We start from the raw sequence: 25087 nt of genomic DNA, 5'->3' as shown, positions 1-25087 counted from the left end.
CTTAAGCTTTTCTGAATATATAATGATAATGTGCACTCAAATTTTTACGCTACAGTGCTTATCAGTGCACTTATCAATTTCTAAGATAAGCAAATTTAGTCTGTCCAAACCGCCCCAAATTTAAAACTTAAGCGTTTCTGAATTTATAATGATACTATGCACTCGAGAATTAACGCTACAGTGCTTATCAGTGTACTTATCAATTTTTAAGATAAGCAAATTTAGTCTGTCCAAACCGCCCCAAATTTAAAACTTACGCGTTTCGGAATTTATAATGATACTATGCGCTCGAAAATTAACGCTACAGTGCTTATCAGTGTACTTATCAATTTTTCAGATAAGCACATTAAGCACATTAAGCACATGAATGCATTACATATTACATTAAATGAGATGCTCGTTGGTAAGAAAATGTTCACCATAAAATGTTTGTCAGAGAGAGACAAAGACTGGTGAGTTTCATACGCCCCTTCTGCGAGCGGGTAGTGACACCTGCGAGAATCAGCCTGAATCTCTGTCTCTCTCTGAAAAATGGAATCAGGGAAAGTTGTACACATCCAGTGGAATGCCTCTACAGCAGTTCCAGTACTAGCAATAGTCCTCGGATCAAATTGATTGCTTCTATTATTTTACATTACATTGAATCCAACTCGAACTTTGTCCCCAAGTAATCGAAGCTATTCGTCGTCTTACTTGATCTCCTTCTTACTTATCCTCTCGTCTCATTCGCCCGATCGGGACGACCTAATCCACGACGAGACCCGCAACTAAATCAAGTTTCTCTTTCTTATCAAAGATTAAAGGCCCCGTTAGCTTAGCGTCTTGGATTGGAGTTGCAGAGAGAGACGAGGATATCGTTATGATACACATTGCATTACATCGTACCAGTTGGAAGGACGGATAATAATCGTACAATATAATAATAAAGGCCTCCATGTATATAATCCTCCCCTTAGTCTTTACGACTGGTTTTTGGTCCCTTAATAATTCCGGAATGCATGAGCGTCATAATCACATCTCTTATTATTAAGTAGTGTCACAAGTTATTTTACTTTTGAAATTTTCAAACTTTCCTTCAAATTCTATCCGATAGCGGGGAATAAAATAAAAGTTTGTCTACTTATTATCTCTGCCTTGCGCATGAGTATATTCACCATCCATAGTTTCATCTGTGTCTCGTTTCTCGTTTAATTTCCCTGCAGAACGACCATTCATTCCATCGTTGAAATAACGATGCAGAGAGAGAAATTACTGGAAATGATGCTCTCTCTCTCTCTTCCTTTCCCTCTCTCTCTTTCTAAAGTAAAGTCCTGGGCTGCATATAAATTCCCATTAAAGGAGCGAGTGAAAGTGTATCTTCATTTATTTTATGCCCAAATGCCCAGCATTTCCACTATCTCACCATTTCTCTTGCTATAATATTCATTCCCTGGCTGAGTGGATGGTGTACTTTGAACAGCAGTGGCACTAGCATTCCATTTCCAACTTAACTTAGGAGCAGCAGCGGTGTAATATATATAAGAAGAGAGAAAACGAACTACTTGGTCATCATAAAAGCGCCAGTTTCCTCTCGCCGTAAATGAGAACGGCCCGACTTTGCATCCCTATTGCTGCAATAATTAACTATAATCGTTGACTTTTATTGGTCTATATTCCTACTCCTACTTCTCCTCTCCGCTCGCCATCCACGGCAAAAAACCATGAGTTTCGAACAAAATTGGAATTTTAAACTTGCACATTCTGCGCTTTTTTGGTAGCATCCGATAAGCTATGATTCGATTTTGATGATTTTGGTAGAAAATTAGTGTATTATTTGGAAAGCAGGAAAGTTTTAGTGACAGAGGAATTGTTCACATTTCATTTCCGGAGAGATTGTATTGGGAAAAAATCTTCTTTTTTTCGGGGGAGTGTCGCATTTCTGTTTGACGAAAATCGAGACTGTATGGGAAAAGTTGCATGAAAATGTCATTAGTTGGCTTCTCCATCTCCAATTTTGTGAAACATATGGCTCCATCACAAATTTAAAGAGGGGGAGGAATGACAGGCCCAGGAGAAGGAGGGGAGGCCGTCGTTATATATGGATCATCTCATCCCCCTCATTATTATCTCGATCGATCGATACGTCCAAGTATGCACTCTGTCTCTGTTGAGATTGTTGTGCATCATGGCTCCTCAAATATCTGCGTAGCCAACAACACAGCCTAAATTTAATGGGGTGCTAATGTCAAATGTCCCACAAAATGGATATTTTATTAATAAAAATCCTCATCCTGGAAATCCCCCCAGGAACTTTGATGCCACACTCTGCTCTATCCAAATAGTGGGAGTGGCATCATTAATGGCGGTTGGGGAAGAAGAAAGGAAATAATTTCACCAGGATCTCGAATGTGCCATTATTAAAGGAATAAATCAGACTAGAGAGGATTGAGTTGTCGTTCCATGTCGACCACAGAAGTTTCCAAGTCGCATTAACTCCCAAAAACTTTTACTTTTACTTCTTCAAGGAAAGGTAAATTTCCTCCTTTTCCGAGCCTAGTTCCCAATTCGGGCTCATTCTCATTCTCGTAAATTACCTTCATCCCCATCACCAACTTCCATCCACGTCACACGCAAACGACATCCATGCACCTCAGGCACGTAACGACACAACTTGCTGTAGGCTGGAGAGAAAAACTCTCAATTTCCGATTTCATCCCGTCCTCCAAATTCACACCAAATCACCACCCACAATTTGGGAGTGTGTTCTCAGCTCACGATTCTATTTCATGTCAGCAACGATTCTGTGGAAGTAAAACTTTCTAAAAAAAGTCATCAATTTTAAAGACTTGGCAAAGTTAAATTACCCGTTAACGAAACCTATGATTAAAGATAAACTCTCAACTTTTCTTGTACATGGAGTCTAAAATTAAGATTTTTTTCCCTTGCCCCTGGATGAATTGGACGGGGCAGCAGCATGATCATCATGGCGAACGGAGAGACGAAACCACACCCATTATTACATGGATGGCAGTCAGTGTCGGTTCGTTTGTTAGGTGAAGCTCAGGTTATTACACAGTGTGCGGAATTTATCCTGATTTATTATCCTTGGAAGAAGGGGCAGTCGTATAGATGGACGAAATCCCTTGTGAAAAATGATCCCTGTGCACTTGTAATTTACGCGTTTCTTCTTTCCTTCCTCAAAGAAATCCACCACCACGGAAGGCATAACGGTACAGGGATGTTTCATTTCATTATATTTTTCCGTGGGATAGGTCTCTCTTCTTTGGAATGGAGAGTGGCATAATAAGAAAGATTTTTGAAATGTCCTTCCCTACGCACTTGGTTACTCTATCCGATTGGATGTAACGCACAAACAGTGTAATAACTCTGGCGTAATGACCATAAGCTCAAGAATTATTATTATGTCTTCATTTATCCGGTGGACTATAGGCAGAAGTAGTTACTTAATTCTAGCAAGGAACCGCAATGCCATATTCCGTCTCATGTGGACCGACTATATTTCGTGGTGGAAGACTAGCATACATTGAAATTTGTGGTATAGCCATTTTTGTTAAATTGATTTCCAAAATAAGAAATTGACTTAATTTGACCACTAATTTCCATTGAGCATCACTAATTATTCTACTGTAATTGGCGACACATCGCTATAAAAGAAACTCTTTTTTTAATTCCTGCCGAGTCGTCACATTTTTATGCTGCATTAGCGGCACTATTTCTTTGAATGGATTTACATAAACCTGAATAAACTGTCATATTTCTCGTTATTACGACAATTTATGGACATTATATTTTATAATTTTCCATCTTATCCTGTAAAAAATGCCAAGTAAGAAATAGTGACGAGTGTGAGTATGCATGCATCCATTTAACCTTCCCTGCAAGAGATTCCTTTTATTGTTATACTCACTAAAGTCAGGAAATTACGACGAGTTCTTGTGGCTATAAAATAAGAAAATGTATAAAAATCTTGACACGGCAACAGCAGAACACGACACTGACTGGTGTCATAATAATAAGAAGAACGACCTGCTTCTCCTTCTTCTTCTACACTTTTATTCTTAATGCTGTGCTGACCCACGAAATTTTTAATTCTTATAATAATTTCATCATTATCCTCCTCCGCGTCGTCTCCACTTTGGCATCACCATCGTCGTCATGAATGAATGAGCAATCAGAACAAGTTTCCTTGATTTACCGACTTTTGTCAACTAATTTAAAATTCATAACTTTATAAAAGTACGATGCGGTTTTATCATCGGGATAAATTTTATTATTTCGAAGCAACTTTTCCTCTAAGAAAATATTTAATAACGAGTTCATTCATGACACAGTTCTGAATGACCCACCAGTCACTTTTCATGTTTGTTTTTTTTCTGTAGAAATAGCCAAGAAAGCGATTGACATGAAATCAACATGGCTATAAGGGAACCGTTTCAATGACTATTTTCCTCTAGTTTATGGTAATTTACTTGTCGAGTTTATTTTTAAGACGGGTTTTCTTCACGAGGAGGGGGATTGAATCTGAGCTAAATACATACGGACGTACATGCACATAAAACATCCATATTTAGCCAGGATGGAGAAAATAAAAAGGGTTGAGATTTGTGTACTCTATTTTTCACCCTCTTTTTATTAAAAATAGGACAAAATCCATGCCAGCTCCTTCTCGAATGGAAGTTTACTTTGTGAGATTATTACGATTATTATTATTAGCAACATTGCCTTGCTTCGTATCATTCGTATTCGTGGAATGGAATGGAGGTGCCATTAGGAAGTATAGAAACATCTGCAGGTGATTGCCCAGCCCATTAGGCAATGATTTAAACGGTCTATTCCAGTCTGAGTCAGAGAACTTGTAGTAGTTTTACTAACGGCTTCCATGACCAGCAAAATATCGCATCACATCCAATCCACCCAGCACAACGCACGGGAATGCAATGCACAGGGTGTAATGCGAGGTAATAATGCCCGTGTGGATTGGATGGAGTATGTGAATTGCTACAATATTCAATCCCGTGCCGTGTATGGCTTGTGGACATGGCATCCATTCCATTCTATGCATAACATAAAGACTTCTTGTCCCATCAAAATAAATTTCGCCGAGAGAAAATAACCTATGCAATTACTGTAAAAAAACTACTACTTCCACCTCTTTCACTTGATGTGATGGAGTGCATACTAAATAAAAGTCGGGTATTTCCGTCATACTTTCATTCACTGACCTGACCTGACCTGTCATCGTAATTATAATATTACGACTATTCACCCCTCCTTTTTTGTAAGGATGGTCATAATAAGTTTGTTTTTGAAAACGAAGAGTTTTTGGAAATCTTGCCGTCGAAAAAAAATCACATTTGCGAGCATGAGCAAACAACACATTTCCCGAATTTAACCCGGGTAGTCAGCTCTCATCTCCAATCCCATTCTCAGCAGTTTCTCCACAATGGGGAATGTGCATGAATGGATGGATGGGAGTAACGACGTCGTTGTGCGAGCAACTTTTCCATCCGGTGAAGTCGTTGTCTCCAAGAAAAGTCAAGTAGTGAAGTCAACTCGGAGAGAAGAAGAGCTGCTGCTCAAGTATAAAATCTAATGGGAATGGATATTGGACACTTTTTCCAGTCTTCTTCTCCTCCTCAATTGCTATGCACCACCCTTTCTCCCATATTCCGACATGACATTCGCCATGAGAAAAAATGCACACATCGCCACACAGTTTTCGTCGTGGGGGTACGTATGCAAACATGATTTCTTTCCGAATTAAAGTGAAGACACAATTATTTATTAATCAGACTGGACTTTTGCTCGCAATTTGTGTCTTGCATGAAGTTTCAAAGAAAAGTTTGGAAAGAGTGAGTTTGTCCGAATGTAAAAGGAGAAAAGGTGAAGAGGCGATTTAGGAAATGGAGAAGTTGCCCGGAATGTTCCCGTCTTATGATAAAGGTCCCATTTCAATGCATGTTACCCTGCCTTCGCCCCCTTATAACCCCAACTTCTCTATAAAACATTCTCCTCCCCCATTAAATTACTTGTATCTCTCTTCTTCTCTCTCCTCCAGCTAGAAAAGTTGGTCTCTGTATAACTTTGCCATGTGCAGGGTGACCAGGGCATAATACATAAAATAAAACCCGGGTCGCTTTCTTGACGTGATTTCGGGTACTAGACGGATCGTCAAGAATGAAGAGATGGGACGACGACGACCACCCTCACTCATTCGTTGAGGGAGTGAATTTTGTCGGATTTCTCCTCCAGAATAGATTCTTCTATCGGATTTCCTCCCAGAAGGCTCGTAACGGTTGATCGACTGCAAAGAATTTAAATTGCCACATTTCAGATTTACTTTATCGATCCATCCGAGCGAAACCAAAGTCTGAAAAAAATTCTCTCTTCCACCTCCTACTCATCCATCCATCCATCCACCACCCGTACGTACGAACTGGGAAGGTGACATTTCGAAAAATTCCTATAATAATATAAAATTTGAATGTCACGCTGCACAAAGTTATTGGAAGGCCTGTCTCCGGTATGTAATGCGTATAATGGGCTGTTTCGTATTCTTGAGAGGATCTTTGCCCCTTCTTTATGTGACGGGTTGAATGGGTTCAGTCAGGCTTGGGTTCCTATCCTCCTCCTCCTTGGGAAAAGTTAAGTAGATGGATATCCCCGTCCCCAGAGTCCACTCCCACCAAGAACCATGCCACCATAATAACCATGCACGGTGCACTACCAACCAATCTACTTTTCCTCCATGACAAGAAGATTTTTTTTATGCTACGTAACGTAAAACGTATGTAAATGTCATTTTACATTTTATATAATGGCTCGTTTCGTGCAGTTAATTCTCTCAGTTTTTCGATTGGAAAGAAGAAGACTTGAAATTTTCGGGGAGGAAAAGATACAGTTTTGTGCAATTTGTAAATACTCGTTTTTCAAAATAAGTTATTCGAACCAAATTCTGTGTAACAAAAATGTCTGTAAAACAGTTTCGTTCATCTCGAAATTCTAGCAATCAAGATTATTTTATTCTAGCCTTTTTTAAAAGTAGGATTAGTTCCGTAATCAAATAAAAAATGAAGTAGGCAGCAAATTCGACAATAAACTTTCCCTCGCAGTCTAAATTAAAGGAGTGTAAATTGAAAATAAATTGAATTAAATTGAATCCAAACCTCCGTTCGGACTGCTCACTAAAAACTACGCTGAACGTTACTCGCTCTATAGTATTCCTCAGTTCATCAAATGTAATCAAATCAATTTATCTGCATTACGAATCGTATAGAACTCTTTACAAGTTTTTATTGACTCTCCCTCCGACTCCGGAGTGGTGCTTTGTAAAATAAAATCATGTTTTTTGTATTCAATTGAAAATGTTGAGCAGCATAAAATAAAATGTTTGCGCCCCGTTTTTAATCTCGTTTTTAAAGCTAAATGAAGCGGAAATGGTAGACTTTCCCTCTCTCTTGCTAATTTGATTGAGTCAGTCCAAAACTAAAATTACTGCATTTTGTGTACGCATTTAGATGTGATTACACAGTTACAGCACCATTCCACCGAAAACGAAGAGGAACATTGAAATAATAATTGTCCCCATTACGACAAATATTATGCAATCTCGCGAGCCGGAGTGCGACCATTATTCGAAATTTAAAACACAATTTAACTTTTATCCTTTGTGAAGGGAAATCACGTCCCTCGCACTCTCGCTCCCTTGTGGTTTGCGTCTGAGGAGTTTTAGGATATGAAAAAGAAACTTTAATTTGGTAGATTGGTCGTTCCTCCTGCGTATGAAGTGAGCCATTCATCTCGGAAATTTGGAACCCCCACCGGCTCGAATGGAGATGGCGGAGGGCATTTATTTTAAGAGAGGGTTTTGACTTTGGGTAGGTATTTAGATGGTTTTACCGTCTTTTTCTTGGTGTAATAAGAAAGCACTTGGTATTCTAGTAGGACTAATGCAAAGGTATATAATTCAGCCATAAAAAGAAATAAAAGTGGAGACGATGGCCACATTAAGGGAAATTAATATCCTTTCATGTTTCCCAAGTTTTTTGTATGTGTTCCTGGACGCATGCACATAGGTACATGTGTAAATATGTTGGAGAGAGAAAATAATTTCATAATTTTTTTCATAATCTGCTTTAATTTTGAAATCATTTCATAATTTGTAAATTTGCTAAATCTTAACTCCGGTTAAGGATTTTTAGTAAATTAGGAAAATATAAATGGGATAGATATCGTGCATTCCTGATTTAATAAAACTTGAATAGTTTTACATGCGGAGAATTTGAGATATAAAGATAAAGTAAGAATTAGTAACTTCCAAAAGATTGGTGGTGGCCTGGCATAATTTTATGAAGAGGCATTCTTTATCTTAATTACGTCCATTTCTTGGAAATATTCACCCAAATATCCACCTAAAACGTAATTATTGTGTGTGGGCATGCTATTATTATCCAGTCTGAGCATTTTAAGCATGGATGGACACCAGTTACATGTGTAAGTTCTAGTCTTAATTTCGGAAAATATTTTTTCACCACGGGGTTTTTGCCTCAAAAGCCTCCCACACTACCTCCGTGTGCATGTACTAATTAGTCGTACTTGAGGTAATAATTATGGCCCAATTAGTATTAGCATCACGGCCCGTATTGTTGTTTCCTTTGTGCAGTAATTTCTCACATTTTTATCTATTACATGTAACTTACACGGGTATTATATTACTGCAATCGTTGGTTTTAGCTAATTTTTTTTAAAAGGTTGAGAGAAAGAGGATGATTAGTAGTTTTATAAAATAGAAATGTTAAAGAAACTGCTTGCGAACTTTTCTCGAAATGAACTCGTTTTCTGCACTAAAAAATAAGTAAATTGTTGAAATCCTGTCTCTCTCATTAATTATCTCGTCTATACTTTTATTATGACCCGACCATATCTTTTCATACTTTATAAATGTTGCAATTTACACAAAAGTTGTCGTCGGCTCAATTTTTTTTTCGCTATTTCAGGGCCACGTCACATCCTGCATTTCTTTGGTAAATGTAGTGCCTTTATTAAGAATTTGTTTACAATTTCATGGTTCAGTAAAGCATCAAAGTATCAATACAATTCTCCAATTTTTGGTATCAATGATTCGCAATCAAGCAACTTTGAACGGTTTATTAAAATGGGAGTGATATTGGTGGTGCTGTGAGAAAATAAAATGGGACATGTAAATATGCATGCTGGGTTGGCCACGACGAAAATATAGGTTCAGCCATCAAGCTAATAACAAGTTCCCATTGGATGAATGAATTTTGTTGGTAATAATAATCAAGTATTTTTTTCAAAATATTTTACCAACTCACTCAGCAAACCCAGACCGCAATACTGCAATTCAGGTGAATGAATTGCACAGAAAACTTTGCATTGTCACACACACGCCTTTATCACAGAGAGATCATCAAATCAAATCTACCATATTTCGTGAACCTCTCATTACTCGCAGTCAATTCGAATCAATAATAATTCTTCAACCTTAACATGAACCAATTGTGGGAAATTCTCCTCAAATCTAAACCAATAGACCAACCCAGGCCAATCTAAATAAGTAACTTGCACTAGCAAATTACTCAGCATGGCTCAATAAATTGCAAATTCTCTCCAAATTGAATCGCTTATTAAGAAATTGGTGGTGGCGTTTCGTTTGATTTTAGTTAAACAGCAAGGATTGAAAAAAAATTAATATTTCGCTTCAAGTTTTCTTAGTCTTTCGATAATCATGTTATAAAAAGTATAAAAATAATTCATCAACCCAAAACCAAGAAATTCATAATAGTAACAATTCACCTTCAAGAGTGTAATGGGAGGAAATATGCGGTTGGAAAATTGTCTCTTAAAAAAAGAAAGATATGATTATTTTATTTTTTTCTGTTCTCGTTGCGGTTTTGATTTCCTATTCACAAATCTTTTCAAACTTTCAAACTATAGAATCTTATTCCATGCTTTTCAAACTGCTCTAGCATCGCATATCTGTAAGTAGCAAGTTGGTGAATGTGCTGTTTCCCTCTAAAAATGAAACTGTCCATAAAAAATTTAGTATTTAGATATTTCTCGACTTGTTCCATCACAGAGACTGAAAAACGAAGCTATACTGTCATCTCGGGTTGTAAACCTGCTGCTGCTGCTTCTTCTCAAGCAATTTATTACAATTCTACACACTTTACAAATGTGTTGAATCCCAAAGAATAAAAAAATGGGCAAACCAAAAACCCAAGACGTTTTATCTCCACTTATTTCTTACATTATAACCAGTTCTGAGTACTTGCAAATTTTCATACAAGGACCAAAATGTCGTCGATAAAACTCAGTTTTTTCTTCCTCTCTTTTATTGTTACTACACACACCTAGCACATCGACCACTTGTCGAAAGTACGGAAAACCACCACTATTTACTACATACGAGCTTTGATGATTATCAAAACGGAATGAAATCAAATGTAATAATTTATTCTGCCATTTCGCCCCAATCTTCACAATCTATCAGTACTCACTCGTGGTCATTTCCTCCATTATTAGGCTTCACAGCCTCGCGTGGAGGAAGGTTGTTAGTCGAGGAAATTGTTTCACCTTTCTTCTCCATATCGCATTTTGGAGCGAACATGGCGATTGTTTCACATTTCCGTGGCTTTGGGCAAGACTAAAGCAGTGTTTGGGTGCCTCTCTCAGAAAACTCCCCCTTATCTCTCCACCCTCACGGATAAATAGTTGTGTTAAATATTGATCTTGAGGAACACGAGTTTTTGGAGAAAGCAGCAGCAGCACCAACTTTCTTTTGTTCTTGTTCACCATTATGTACAATATTTAAACTCTGGCTGTCGTGACATCCCCCATTTTCAGTCGCTTTATCGATGTAAAGTCTACCTGAGTGCTTGTGCTTTGTAATAATTTCTCCCATAAGGAGCCTATTTCTTGACTGACGACACTTTCTCATGAGAGCCTTTTATTTATCCACGTACACACGAACGATGCACGATTTGTTTCATTTCATTGTCCTTCCATTTCCAGTCCAGTAATAATAATCACGACAGAATTACAAGTTTGCTTGAATTTAGTTTGTTTGCATGCGACTGCATTTATATTAAAATTGGTGTACATATTCCTTTCCAAGTAGTTATCGAAGTACTAAAAGCGCAGCATGCATTCAAATTATCCTTTTACAACTTAATCAAGCAAGAATTTACCACAAAATTCATACGGGATCATAATAATAATAATTCATGTATGTAGTCTTTTGGGAATTGTCAGGGTCAAGGTCGGCCATCCCGTAAAGAAGGGCTGGGTCCCTTTATTACCTTTGTGTAAGAATCTCTTAAATTAAACCCTTCGTACTTTTTCTGACACTTTTACACCAATAATGGATGCTTGTGGGATGTAAGTAAAATGGTGGAAAGGTTGCAGATGTTTCTAATAATAATACACAAGTGACAACAATAATGGACCCCGTACCGGACTCGACTCGAGTTTTAAAGAAATGCGATGCTTTCCACGAAAGTCACGTCATTTTCGAATTCCTTCCCCCTAAAATATATATAATCTTGTCCCGAATCCTATGCAAAGAATGGAGAGAGAGCCATTTTAAACAGTTGGAGGACACGGGTAATAAATAATCATGTTGGTTGGAATTGGAGAAAAATAAGGATTTTTTTCTTTTCAAGTATCTAGTTTGTGTTGTTTGCTTCTTATTTTCCTGTGAACATGGACGGTTCCTCCTCTAACGAGCTTAAATGGCGTGTTAAGTCACACCAAATGACTTTTCACATTCAAACTTGAGAGAAATTTGATCATTTCGAGTACAATTATGTTTTTGTGTGTGCATCAACAATACATTGATCGTACTGTATTGAGACTTGGGCATAAGTTTTGTCACAAATATTTGTTAGGTACATTAAATTGCTGTCCCTCCACCCACCCTCCACTGGACATAAATAGTATCTCGTACCATGATTGCCATTATTGATCACGCATAATAATACAGTCTCTTGACCAGTATGCAATTTTGGGGAATGAGTATCTAACAATAATGGAAATTTTTGGGAGGAAAGTGTAAGTCCACCATAAGTTTCGTCTTATCAGACAACTTATCAGTAGCCCCACGCTCACTACTACTTCTGTCCCGCATGTATCCGTTTCCTTGCATTTCGTGACTATAGGGTTTTTGGAATATGTTGATTACACAATACTGCTCCTGCTTCGTATGTATATATTCAATCCTCTCCGATGCCATTACGTATGTAGGTTTTATATACGAGGCAGAATCTCATTGTCAGAATGGGGTGTGAGTTATGGACGAGAACGACAGAGTTATGACCACCTCTCTTAACTCTGACCCCAACTCTCCTCTCCACTAATCCTTACGACCTTATTTATGGACACATTTCACATACAAAAACAGCTAAAAAGAGAGAGAGAGGAGAGCTAAACATAGTCCACTCGTGGTCGTGGTCCACTCCACTCATGACAATTTTTGTGACGACCAAACCAATCCTACCAACTCTGCTCCTCTGGATATAATAAAGTCGAAATAATTCTCCCATCATGACCACTATAACCATTAAAGTAATTATTTTTATGGCCATTTATTCCACTCGTTAAGTTGAATGTTTATTTATCAAGGAGGAAGGAGCAGGACAGAATGTAACGAACGTATGTATGTACACGTCTCTGCACACTTTTTTAAATTTTATTTTAGTAGCTCTCTCTTCACAATAAATTAGTTGAAATTAGTGTCAAAACCAATGAAGTTTACCACGTTGTTAGGTCCAAGATTTCCACTATTTAATGGGTACTAGTCGTGCAATTAAAACTTAGGGAATTAAATGGCTTCATTAAATCCTCTCCTTCTTCTTCTTTCTGTGAGTGAGGTTTGGAATTTTGTCTGAAAACAACCAAGTTAAAAAAGAGATTGCAGACCAAATCGAGTAACCAATTTCACCAAGAAGAAGAAGAAGTCCTCTCTGACTGAGAGACATAATTTGGTAGAGGTTGTGTGATTCTGATGCCTACATGTATAAAATTCCGAGCAAGATAAAGAAGAAAAAGTTGGATCCAGGGATAGATGGATGGATGGATGGATAATGATTCGATTGTCTTTTGTCATCTTATCTACGTCTTTCTCCTTCTTCTTCTCCATCACCACATCCCTACTTCTACTACAGCACTAAAAGTGATCAAACTTGTCAAACTTCTCCACTAAAAACTTTGCTCGCCCATAAACCAACCTCTGAATCAAATCAATGGCTTTAATTAAACTCGGGTGTGGCTTAGTCTCCCGTAGAGTTCATTTCATTCCCTAAATTTTCTTCACTAAATGAATGAACCCTATATTATATTTTCCCTACAGATCTTGACTGTTGGACAACCGGACCGAATGGTAAGTCAAAAAAAAAGAGGAGAGTTTTAATTTTGATCAATTGTACATGTGCATTTTTTATGCCCACAGGATGCCCTCGACGCCGTGGCAGACAAACTTACACCCGTTTTCAGACTCTGGAATTGGAAAAAGAATTCCACTTTAATCACTACCTTACCCGGCGGAGACGAATTGAAATTGCGCACGCACTCTGCCTAACTGAACGACAAATCAAAATCTGGTTTCAAAATCGTAGAATGAAATTAAAAAAGGAACTCAGAGGTACAATTGATTCAGAATCTTTAAATAAAAAATTATTTTACTTAATAATATGTACACTTTTGTTTAAGAAACCAATTACTTAAAAAATCAGGTTAAAAATGATTCATGATGATACATCTTTCTTTTTTCCAGCCGTGAAAGAGATTAACGAGCAGGCTCGCAGGGAAAGAGAGCATGATCATGACGGTCCTACGAAACATGGCAAATCTTCAAATCGCGATAAAAATGAGAATCATCGCAATAATGATGACAGAGATAAAAGTAGTTAAATTATTAATCAATCGATAATCAATTAATAATTACTAATTTGCATTTTGTACTAATTATTTTCCAGTGGAAAAATCACACTCCAACGGCTCCAGCAATGGGGGTGGTTCTTCCTCGTCATCCTCCACCTCGTCAAAGGACATCCCCATCATGAACAATCGTCACTCCAATCCGAGTGGCGTGGGGGGCATGGAGAACGGAAAGATGGGGTCATTAATGGGTCCTGGACCTTTACTTGGGGGAATGATGATGGGAAATGGGGGGGATGCTTTGATGGGAATGGCTGGTTTGGGAATGCTATCTCACAACAATAAAGGACTTCAACATGGCAGCTCCGGCCCCGGATCGAACGATTCTCTCATGAAGGATGAAAGACTTTCTCCGATAGATTCGCCACCTCCAAAGTAATTTGGAGGAGGGGGAAGAAGAAGAAAAATCATAACAATTTGTCATAATAATTTGTCGTCTCTCTGTTTCCCGATTGATTTTTCTTATATTATTATACATATTACTGCTCCTTTTTATACAATAATATACAAAAAATTCAACACATTATACGTAATGAACAGGCCTCTTCGTACTCTACTATATACAACAGGATAGGTTAATTAGACTAAAACAGTACAACTACAAGGTTTTGTATTAAAAACGGGTGTATGCATAATGTTTTTTTTCTGGTACAACTATTAATTTATGAATAAGTTGCATATCTATTATTATTGTGCCATTTTATTTAAGGGAGTCGTAGCAAAAACAAAAATATGTAACAACATTCTGTGAATTCTTATACCGTGCGAATTTTGCCAAAAAAAGATGAAGATAGTTGGATGGAAGTCTAATTTTGGTTTAAATTTACATGAATCCAGTGTGTGGTCGTTGGCGTATGTGTGTGCAATAGGATTTACATAAAATACGATTATTATTAATAGAGAGTAATGATAAGCTTTCCTAAAAAAATAACAATGTGAAATTGATATTCGTAAAAAATACTTTTGGTACAAGACTAAGAAAAATGAAGGAATCAAACAGAAACCATTACACAAATTGAAACGAATATACGTATGCAAATATTATGCTCCGACAAAAAAAACTGAATGGTAAACCTTGATATTCGTAAAAATCCAGTCATTCGTCAACCATGATATTAACGTATTAAAGGTATTTTATAGGCTAAAATTGATAAAAAATAAATATACTCTTCTTTTTCCTAAGAAAAAAATTATGGATAATTTTAACCACTGTGTAAAAGCAGCAGTTCGTAAATGAGCAAGAGTAAAAGTCCACAGAAATAAAAATGTCATGTAAAAAAAACTTCAAGAGAGAAGAAATCAAAGTCAACCAATAAACAGATACATAGAAGCAAACAACATTTAGCAATCCGTATTAAAATATATTAATATTTGGGGTAAATTTTACCAAATATATACGTACTAAATTTAAAAACTGTAATAACCTAGTGTGCAATAATACATATTTATAATTACGAGAAATTTAATATTCACGAACAAAATATTTGTAGAAATCTGTTTCTTTCCTATTTATGTACTTTCTCTTTTCTTCTTCATACCGACAAAAACCATGCAAATTTTAAGTATGTACGTGCAGAATAACATTTATCAATCATAAACACCAAAAGTAAAGGTAAAAAAATCTTTAAAATAATATGAATCAATTTGATAATCAGTTTCACTTTTACTTTAAATAGTCATACTAAAAATAAAAGTACACATTTACATCACTCACTTTAGAAACATACTACTCATGATATACGAAGATTCAACTAAAAATGTCTTGACACGAGGACTTAGGAAATTTTAGACATGTTTCATAACATAATAAAAAGAACGGAATTAGGCTAATAAAAATACTAACAATTAAATATTTACATACATGAAGGACAGATTTTCAATTTGGGAGTGAAATTTATGTATCGACTCTTACTTTTGCTTTCACTTTGCTTGACTAATCACAACAGATTATTTATAAATAGAAAATAGTTTAGAGCCGAATTACATTTCCAACAAAAACCTAAGAATATTCATACAATCCGTTGTGAATCCGGGCTGCAATCATTAAATTAAATAATACAATTCATCTTTGTTACAACAATCAATTAATTATTGAAGAGGCGGAAAAAGCTTTAATTGTCACAGTATTTTCATTATTATTATTATTGTCGTTCTTATTGTCTCAAGCAGGTTTAATAAATAATAATTAGTTGTATATAATATGTAAGAGCTACAAGCAAATGTAAGCTTTATCTGCTACGTGTATCATCATATGGATAATTTTATAATGTTAATTAATATGTTAATTGTTTAATTATGCACCCGCCGCATAATACAATAATATTAATCAACCTCTCAGCAATCGAATTATTATCCTTTGCATTTAATTACAATGTAGCTATTTACATATTTATCCGTTACAAATAAATACTCATTTTGTTTATTTAACCACCGACCTTAACGAGGTCAGCGTATGCTTTAATAAGTTGTAATGTTATTTAGGTAAATATTAATTGTAGGTTGACGTTTTACGCTCATGATCAGCAATTTTTATTAGAAGTTAGCATTATTTATGGATACATGTTACTTCCAATCCTACTCCCAATATTGTGGATATGCATAGATTTTAGCGAATAATTGTAAAAATAAAACTGAGAAATTCGTAATTATTGTAATGTTTAAGAGGAGGAATACGTAGTTTTGTAAAAAAAAACGTAGATAATTTTAGAATAGCATTTAATTAACAACTCAGTGACAACATGATGATGAAGAGTTTGTTGTCAGCATCTCATTCAGTGAACCGATATACGTACTAAATATAAGGTTTTAATTAATTACGAATAAAAAATGTACTATGAAATATTTAGGCTGCTTTCTCCTGCATATGTAAAAATCATTCAAGTTAACTTTGATTTGACAAGAACTCATTAATTGTTAGGAATTTTAGTTTTAGAAATTTTGAAGATGACAAATTCGTCATTTGACATGTGTGGTTATTAGTGGTTTTGTTACATGAATTGATTTTGACTGTTTTTTTTTCTCTCTCAGCTTTCATTGTTAGTAATTTAGAATGATATTCTTAATGATAGCGTGTTGGTTGGATGATTAAAAGTTAAGGATGCATTAAGTAACCAATTAACTTATGGATATAGAAAAGAAAATGGAGGAATACATACGTAATGTGCCGACTTCTTTCAATGTGTGAATAAAGAATGTTGAGTTATAATTTGTGCCGTTGTTGGTAATTAAAAATATGTCATTTCATCGCTATTTTTTGGAAATTTTTTCATGTGTTTGTATTTATTATGAGATAAAAAACAACGGTAGGAACGTTTGACTTTATTTAAAACTTGAGATCATACATACATACATTTAAATATAATAATCGTATAAAAATGGCCATAAACCCGTTTTTTAACATTTTAATTTTTCTGGTTAAACAACTTCTTCCACAATGACTGTAATATTTGCGAATTGGTATGTCTGTTTCGGGTCGAGTTTTCCACCACTATTTCTGATGGAAAAATCGTCACGTACTCTGACCACGGACGCCTTCTTGTACAAGAATATGATCAGTATGGCACAAAAGATGAACGAATGGATAAAATTTGGCAGGATGATGTGTGACGAGAGGTAACTTAAATGGCGACAATCTTCCTCACTCATTTGTGGTACAGGAGGCGGCATTGAAGTGGACGAAGTACCACCGGCACCCCCACCGGCAGCGAGAAATGACGCCTTGGCACATTCCGCTTTACAATTTGATGTTATGCCCAACACTGTCAATTGCAGAATTATCAGTCCGGCCGCAATCAATTTGAGTGTAATGGAAGAATTCTGTCAAAGTGGACAATTATTTTATGCATGATTTATTTAATTGTGTGACAATTTATTAGAAAATTCTACTCACTCGATACAGCCCAACAAATGACAAGAATCCGAGAATTAAGTGAGTGAACATGATCACCCAAAATACTGCTAGTCTTGCTACATCGTTAATCTGAAATAGTTAAAAATAAGGCCAATTTTTTAATTGTTAAGAGGTATATTTAATAATTATGTTTCACTAACAACTTCCGGTACGGATATTGCCACCGCGGTCACAATGACGAATCCCAGCACCGTGTGAATTAGTGCATCCATCCACGCAACCCTTCTCCATGTCACCGTCGTCCTAATGGAGGTCCGAATCTGATCGAAAGACAATTGACGGATCAACTGATGTTTCGACTCTTCCAATTTTAATTTTTTCAGTTGGACAAAAGTCCACAATTTCTCGGAGGACGTTTGCATCTTTTCCTCTGATAATATCCGAACCGGTATGAAATTTGTATATGACTATTTATTATTTTAGATAATAGCCAGTTCACAAATTAACAATCTTCATTTTTGTCTGATTGTTTAAAACTTTCTAAATTTGATGTCACACACAACTAGAAAAATACAATAATAATAGCTTGTCAACGATAAAAACTTTCTAAACTGATGCCGACCAAACAATCCAGTTTTCATGCATGCATCACGCCTTACAAATCATATCTGACTGAGCAGAAACTTTGCACTATTCCACTTTCCAGGAGGGAAGTGGATCCCAATATGTACGTCCAACAACCTAGATTGGTCCAATGACGCCATCAGAATATGTACATTTGCACTTCATCTTTTAATTATATTTTAAATTCACTACATCACAAAAAACAGATCGTATGCACATGCCGCAAAGTGGTAGATACTGGTTTGGGCTGATCTGGATTAGCAGACATATATTGCGAATCGCAATTGTAGATAATTCGCACACACCAGCTGCAAAAACTTATAAAAACCTTGCTTAATGTGAGAGATGCAGTTTATGTATTAGAAGCACGTCCATCCACCTCTTATGAATATCTTTTGCAGCTCTGCTGAGAATCATGCAGAGAAGTCAAAGGTTGACAAACAACTGACAAGAAGAAGCAGAAGGATTGAGCTACATATTACAAACATTTGACTTCTTTTAAACTTGACCAAAAATGGCACGGAGGAGTATTTTATCGTATTGTATTGTGAACTCGTTGTATGTTTTACTTATTATTACAAGTGTCCAATTGTTGTTGACGCATTATCCGATAATGGTCCAAACACTAGTTAAAGGCAGTTTCACAACAAACAAATCTCAAGCTCATGGCATTAATGTCATACAACACGAGTTAGTTGGACAATGGCTCAATTTTGTAGCATCATTCATCGCCCTTGTTCATGTCTCACAGTCGACATAAATATGTATTAGAATTAAATATAAGAATGTAAGTATTATAGGAAGTTTTTTCTTCTGTGAGACAAGATGATGGTCAAACAATAATCATGTAGTGAGCAATATTAGTACTAAGATTGATGCGTATAGGAACAAGTGACCATGTGCGTCAATGGCCTGGGAAAAAACACACGGTGTATGACATGTATGCATGTACATACAACACTTCATTAAAAGTCATGCCAAACCAAGCCTGAGCTCATAAATCAAGAAAAAAGATGTGGAATTGAATGGATTCCATTAACTCGATCACCTTCGCGTAAAATATTTTCATGCAATATTTCAGTTCAAACTGGACCCAGTTTTAAGTTAGATGAATGTAAATTGATTTAATTAAAAAGTTGTGTACGTCAGTTTTATAAAATCATTCTTACAATTTTTTGTGGATAAAAGATGCAACTTCAAAATTTCTGAAGTAGCTTATGAAACAAGATCACCTTCAACTCAACGACATATATATTTACTTAAAATACAATGAAGGACGATGTACGGAAAACGGAACCAAATAACTCGTCATTTATATTCAGCAAAATTTAGAGAAGAATTGCATAATGTCATTTAATTACTGACATCGATGCGTGTATAATAAACCCATGAACTTGTCCGACACGTGTGTTATTTGTAATGATTGTAATTAATTTTATTGTACAATATTCTCCGCCCGAAACCAATCATTCAACAACAATGTATCCAAATATAGATAAATAACAAAAACTGTATTAAAGAAACAACTCAGGGCATACTTTGTGGAACATACAAATGGATCAATCTTAAATATAATGTTGGACTCCTGAATAATTTTACAACTAAATTAGCCTACGTTGACTATAATCAGATTAGTAATTAATTCTTGTTAAATTACAGGAAGACGGAATGCAGTCATACTCACATTGTTCACATCTTAATCACAAAATATATTCATCTGAGCAGCCTCAATTATATTCACAACAGTTGATATTTATATTTTAAATAGCTCTGTAAATTCAGTGGATTGTCACAACTTTTTTCTGATTATTGAACTGCACAAGGGTATAAGCGCATATATTATTGTATAATTAATGTATCGATTAGATTTAACAATGGTAACTTTGTAGTCAATGAACAGCTCCGATTGATTTCTTCTTAATCTATTACGTATCGTATCATGACTTATATCACTCTGACTAATTCTATAAATAAGTCTGATTGGATAAATTAAATTAATGAACAAAAATGGCGAGAAGAGACAATTCTAGTCAATAAATAATAACAATAACTGATTCAACAATGCAGGAAAATAATAATTATGGTTGGTAATATTAACAATTATAATATCATTTTTAGAGAGATATGGCAAAAAGTAGTAGAAGAAATTGTTCAGACCTCTGAATATAAGATCGCAAATAATAAAATATCAATTAATTTTAAATAATAATGATTTTCGTCCGTTGAGAATAAACACTAAATGTCTCGTCATGACTGATTGTCAAAAGTATCAGCGAAATAGTTAGTGGATTGTATCGTTGTGTTCAGTAGTTCGTGGTTTGTTGCTGCCGTTGCAGAAGTGGTTCCATCGTTGCCGAGTTGCGTTCTTGCTGACCCCGTTGAAAGACTTGGAGCCGGTGACCTGATAGTCAAATAATAATCATGCATTAGTAAATACACTGTATTGTTAAACTTATTGTACAATAATGTTTGAATACTGACCATATGCACCCATCCAATCCTGACCAGGCGTTTCAGACTCTTCCCTCAGAGTGGAGTTACTTGCAATTGATGCCGCTGTCGTGGAAGGAATGACTGGGTCTCGATACCGTTGATGGGGGTACGGATATGGGCGATTGTGGTAATAAATTCCACTCCCACCACTGCTGCTTCGAATGGATGCACTCCCATTATAGATTCCCTCTGGTTGCGGTGTACTATTTACTCGAGCACCGTTGTATCTAATTGAAAGTTTATTTTTAATTTTTTTTGCATGAAAGATAATTTGTTCTTCTAATTTGTTCACGATCATCTTACCCTGCGTAAAAATTGGCTGGGTAGAAATGTGCTGGTGCACTGACTGTGGCTGCATCCAAACTTTCATAAATTCCAGGCGACTCTGGACCCTGGTGGTGATGGTGATGGTTGTGATTGTGCAACATGGGTCCACTATTTCTCCCATTGTTCCCTCGCTGAATTCGTGATGGATAATAGCTTGGTGTGTTTGAAGAACTAGATCCAGTCGTCGTATTGAGTGTAGAATTAGTCGCCGTTACAGGAACAAGTGCCGTTTGATGGTGTGGAATTGGGTGAGAGATTTGCATATTGGTGAGAGATGATGACCTCCCAACGCCTCCACGACATCCAGAAGAAGAAGTGCCAGCACGTTTTACACTCCACAACTTGCGAGTGTACAGAATAAGGACGAGAACGTAGTTGAGGGTGGCGATAAGACAGCAAAAATACATTACAATAGCCAGAATCTGCATTGTGGGGGTGTCTGGTTCCAAGAATGGGAGAAATGACCAACCCTCCGGAGCGATTATGTAGAGAACGAGGACCAAAGTGAAGAGAAGGACTTGGAGAACTGTAAACCCAGTTGAGGACCATTTCAGAATTGAAACACTTTGCTGTGGGTGAAAGAAATATAAATTAACCAGAAATTTGAGGTATTTCAAATTATTCATGCAGAATCATACTTTTTCAGTCCCTGCAAATATGAAGCACCCCAACGTAATAAACACAATCAGATAGACGCCAGATAATACCGTCAAAATCAGCAAACTTGTCTGCAAAAAATGAAATTCAATCAAATCTGAACCAACACAATTCAAATTTTTATAAATTTTTCTTACCTCTTCGAATATCTTTCCAGTTACAAACGCTGCAATATATGACACCACAATCCATCGTACCAGCAGCACCAGCCCCACAAACTAAAGCATTCAAATTCATATACATCACACCAATATCGACTACAAAACATGATAAGCACAAAAACAGTAATTAATACTCGTCACTTACTATATGCACACTCGTCCCAAAATAAACCGCTCCCCTTAACGAGATGCAGCAGTACCAGCACATCTCGACCCCACAAAACCGTACCCTATTTCCTTATCCTTTATGCACCCACTAATTGATAAGTATACTCAAGAATCGATACAGCCAGTAAATATAATCTCATCAGTCTCCTTATTTAAAGTAGAACTCAATTCAATTACTACGTGTGCAATCAAGGCTGAAGTGCAGCAACAAAGCAGTATTTTATTCCAACAATTGCACATTTAGCAACGTTTCCTACTTATTTAATGAACTAGCAGCTGTTTATTTAGCTACAACTACTAAACACAAAGCAGCAAACCAAACCAAACCACAGACAGACCACTAAACTACTAAAATAACGAGCAGTATTAAAAAAATAAGTAAGTACGACTCGACGTCGTCGGGCTGCATGCATGCACACACAAGCAACAAGATGATGGGATTAAGATTTGTATTTAATGGTGAAGAAGATGGGGAGTTTATGATACATATTTAAGTTCTAGATCTGGCTAAAGTTTAACAGAGATTTCAACGTGAGATAAGACATGGCTCACTTCACTTCATATAAATACGCCTTCAAAGTATGTAAAATGTGAGGTTAAATTCTCCGTAATGCTGCTCAAATAGAAATATGTTGACAAGAAGAGACGCGATAAAATAAAATGCCGTCTCCACGTCATCCAGCAATTCCAGTATATAACTTTTGGTGGTTTAGTTTAGGAAGATATTTATGTCCTTGTCTTTCTTGGTTATCCAAGAGGAGAATTACGTTAAAGATGAAGGAAAGATGATCATTGATCTGATGATGCATGGATAAAATAAGTCTTATTTGCACTTTTCTCATTTCATGCTTGAATGACTCACAAAATTACCGAGGATCAGGAAAGATAAATTATTATGTTTGGATGGGACAAGAAATTTTGTAGGCTACTGTGTTACATACATGAGGTAAATAATGACACATTATTATGTAAGTTTCAGTACAAACATTTGGTATTTTTCATGATTAGTTTGTAATACAAACTTTGTATTATCCTACATGCATGTATAATCTTAGGAAGGACGTAGGGCTAATCTATTCAGTAAAGGTATAAATGTTGAGACAAATATTACTAATAGTAAATAGTGATAAGACATGTAATCCACAAATACTGATCTATGTGTCATGAACATAAATGCAACTAGGTCATGATTACACATTACATAATGTTTTATGGAACAGTGTAATCTTTCAAGTGGATATCGCAAGTAGAAAATTTGCAGTTACATGATACTGTGGATGAAGTTCTAACCCTGCAGACTTATTACACCGCTTTGTAGCATTAATTTCACGACGTCACCGGTCAAAAAAATTTTTTCCTCCAAACTGGTCCAAAATAAAAGTCTAGCATGGGAATAGTATAGAAAAATTATTTTTAGCGTTCTATGACCCCTGGGTCATGAATTAAGGGCCCCTGAAGGGTCAAATAGCGTTCCCTGATAACCCCATGCAAATGGGGTATCAAATTAATCCCCTGGACCAGGGGAACCAGAAAAATATTTTTATAAATTTTTATGACCCTTGAGTCGTGAACTAGGAGCCCTTGAAGGGTTAAATATCATTCCCTCACAACTAAAGGCAAGTGGGGTATCAAATTAATCCCCTGGACAAGGGGAACCCAAAAAATATTTTTCTGGATTTTTTTGACCCTCAGGTCAAGAGTTAAGGGCCCCCGAAGGGTCAAAATAGTAACCATGGTAACCCCATGCAAGTGGGGTATCAAATTAATCCCCTGGCAAAGGGCAAGCATAAAAATATTTTCCTGATTCCCCTGGTCCAGGGGATTAATTTGATACCCCATTCACCTTAGTTACCATGGTTACTATGTTGACCCTTCAGGGACCCTTAACTCTTGACCTATAGGTCAAAAAAATTCAGGAAAATATTTTTATGCTTGCCCTTTGCCAGGGGATTAATTTGATACCCCACTTGCATGGGGTTACCATGGTTACTATTTTGACCCTTCGGGGGCCCTTAACTCTTGACCTGAGGGTCAAAAAAATCCAGAAAAATATTTTTTGGGTTCCCCTTGTCCAGGGGATTAATTTGATACCCCACTTGCCTTTAGTTGTGAGGGAATGATATTTAACCCTTCAAGGGCTCCTAGTTCACGACTCAAGGGTCATAAAAATTTATAAAAATATTTTTCTGGTTCCCCTGGTCCAGGGGATTAATTTGATACCCCATTTGCATGGGGTTATCAGGGAACGCTATTTGACCCTTCAGGGGCCCTTAATTCATGACCCAGGGGTCATAGAACGCTAAAAATAATTTTTCTATACTATTCCCATGCTAGACTTTTATTTTGGACCAGTTTGGAGGAAAAAATTTTTTTGACCGGTGACGTCGTGAAATTAATGCTACAAAGCGGTGTAATAAGTCTGCAGGGTTAGAACTTCATCCACAGTACACGATGTTGTTAATATGTTGTACACATGAAAATTATAGTTATGCTACATAGTGTATTTATGTACTGCACATAATAATATATTTCTCTAAGCTCATCATTAAAGCGTCAAGATTATGTATTAGCCAAACTCAATTGATATATAATTTTGAACGTAACATACATTTTTCGAATTGCATTTAATGACGGAAAAAATTTCTGATATGCAATTGATAATTGCACAATTTTTTAATACAAATTTGTAAAATGCAAATACTTGCAACAATATAACAAAAGTATGCAAGAACTTGAGATAACTGATTTTCAATAGAAAATTGAACTGGATAGACGAGGGTCAAGCGGGTGAAAGCAGAATGGAACTCAAAATTAGAAAGCGAACGGTTTTAACATCTCCGATTTTAATCAA

General features: G+C 36.2%; 3 protein-coding genes across 5 annotated transcripts in view; 1 reads left to right on the top strand and 2 right to left on the bottom strand.

Moving 5' to 3' along the window:
- Nucleotides 1–17161, top strand: part of LOC110848892 (homeobox protein abdominal-A homolog) — a 40520-nt gene extending 23359 nt beyond the window's left edge. For all 3 annotated transcript variants that reach the window (XM_035850691.1, XM_035850692.1, XM_022096236.2), the window contains exons 5-8: nucleotides 13370–13399; nucleotides 13469–13660; nucleotides 13793–13921; nucleotides 13995–17161. In XM_035850691.1, coding sequence (XP_035706584.1) covers nucleotides 13370–13399; nucleotides 13469–13660; nucleotides 13793–13921; nucleotides 13995–14335 — 692 coding nt within the window. In that variant the 3' untranslated portion in view covers nucleotides 14336–17161. The remainder of the gene's footprint in view (nucleotides 1–13369; nucleotides 13400–13468; nucleotides 13661–13792; nucleotides 13922–13994) is intronic.
- Nucleotides 17162–17228: 67 nt separating this feature from the next.
- LOC110848682 lies at nucleotides 17229–18882 on the bottom strand. The gene is made up of 3 exons (XM_022095950.2): nucleotides 18007–18882; nucleotides 17846–17935; nucleotides 17229–17772 (listed from the first exon to the last, which is right to left on the bottom strand). Exons 1-3 carry the CDS (start codon nucleotides 18226–18228, stop codon nucleotides 17371–17373), a joined length of 714 nt encoding a protein of 237 aa, XP_021951642.1. The 5' UTR covers nucleotides 18229–18882; the 3' UTR covers nucleotides 17229–17370.
- A 958-nt stretch (nucleotides 18883–19840) lies between these two features.
- On the bottom strand, nucleotides 19841–22993 carry LOC110848949. Its single transcript, XM_022096323.2, has 6 exons — nucleotides 22214–22993; nucleotides 22045–22125; nucleotides 21889–21978; nucleotides 21227–21819; nucleotides 20912–21150; nucleotides 19841–20831 (listed from the first exon to the last, which is right to left on the bottom strand). The coding sequence occupies exons 1-6, from the start codon at nucleotides 22274–22276 to the stop codon at nucleotides 20734–20736; spliced, it is 1164 nt and encodes a 387-aa protein (XP_021952015.1). The 5' UTR covers nucleotides 22277–22993; the 3' UTR covers nucleotides 19841–20733.
- Between the last annotated feature and the right edge of the window lie 2094 nt (nucleotides 22994–25087).

The sequence above is a fragment of the Folsomia candida genome, unplaced genomic scaffold (genome assembly GCF_002217175.1).
Source record: "Folsomia candida strain VU population unplaced genomic scaffold, ASM221717v1 Fcan01_Sc004, whole genome shotgun sequence".
Classification (NCBI taxonomy): Eukaryota; Metazoa; Arthropoda; class Collembola; order Entomobryomorpha; family Isotomidae; genus Folsomia; species Folsomia candida.
Note: the sequence above shows the minus strand (reverse complement) of the source record. Positions and strands in the feature narration are given on the sequence as shown.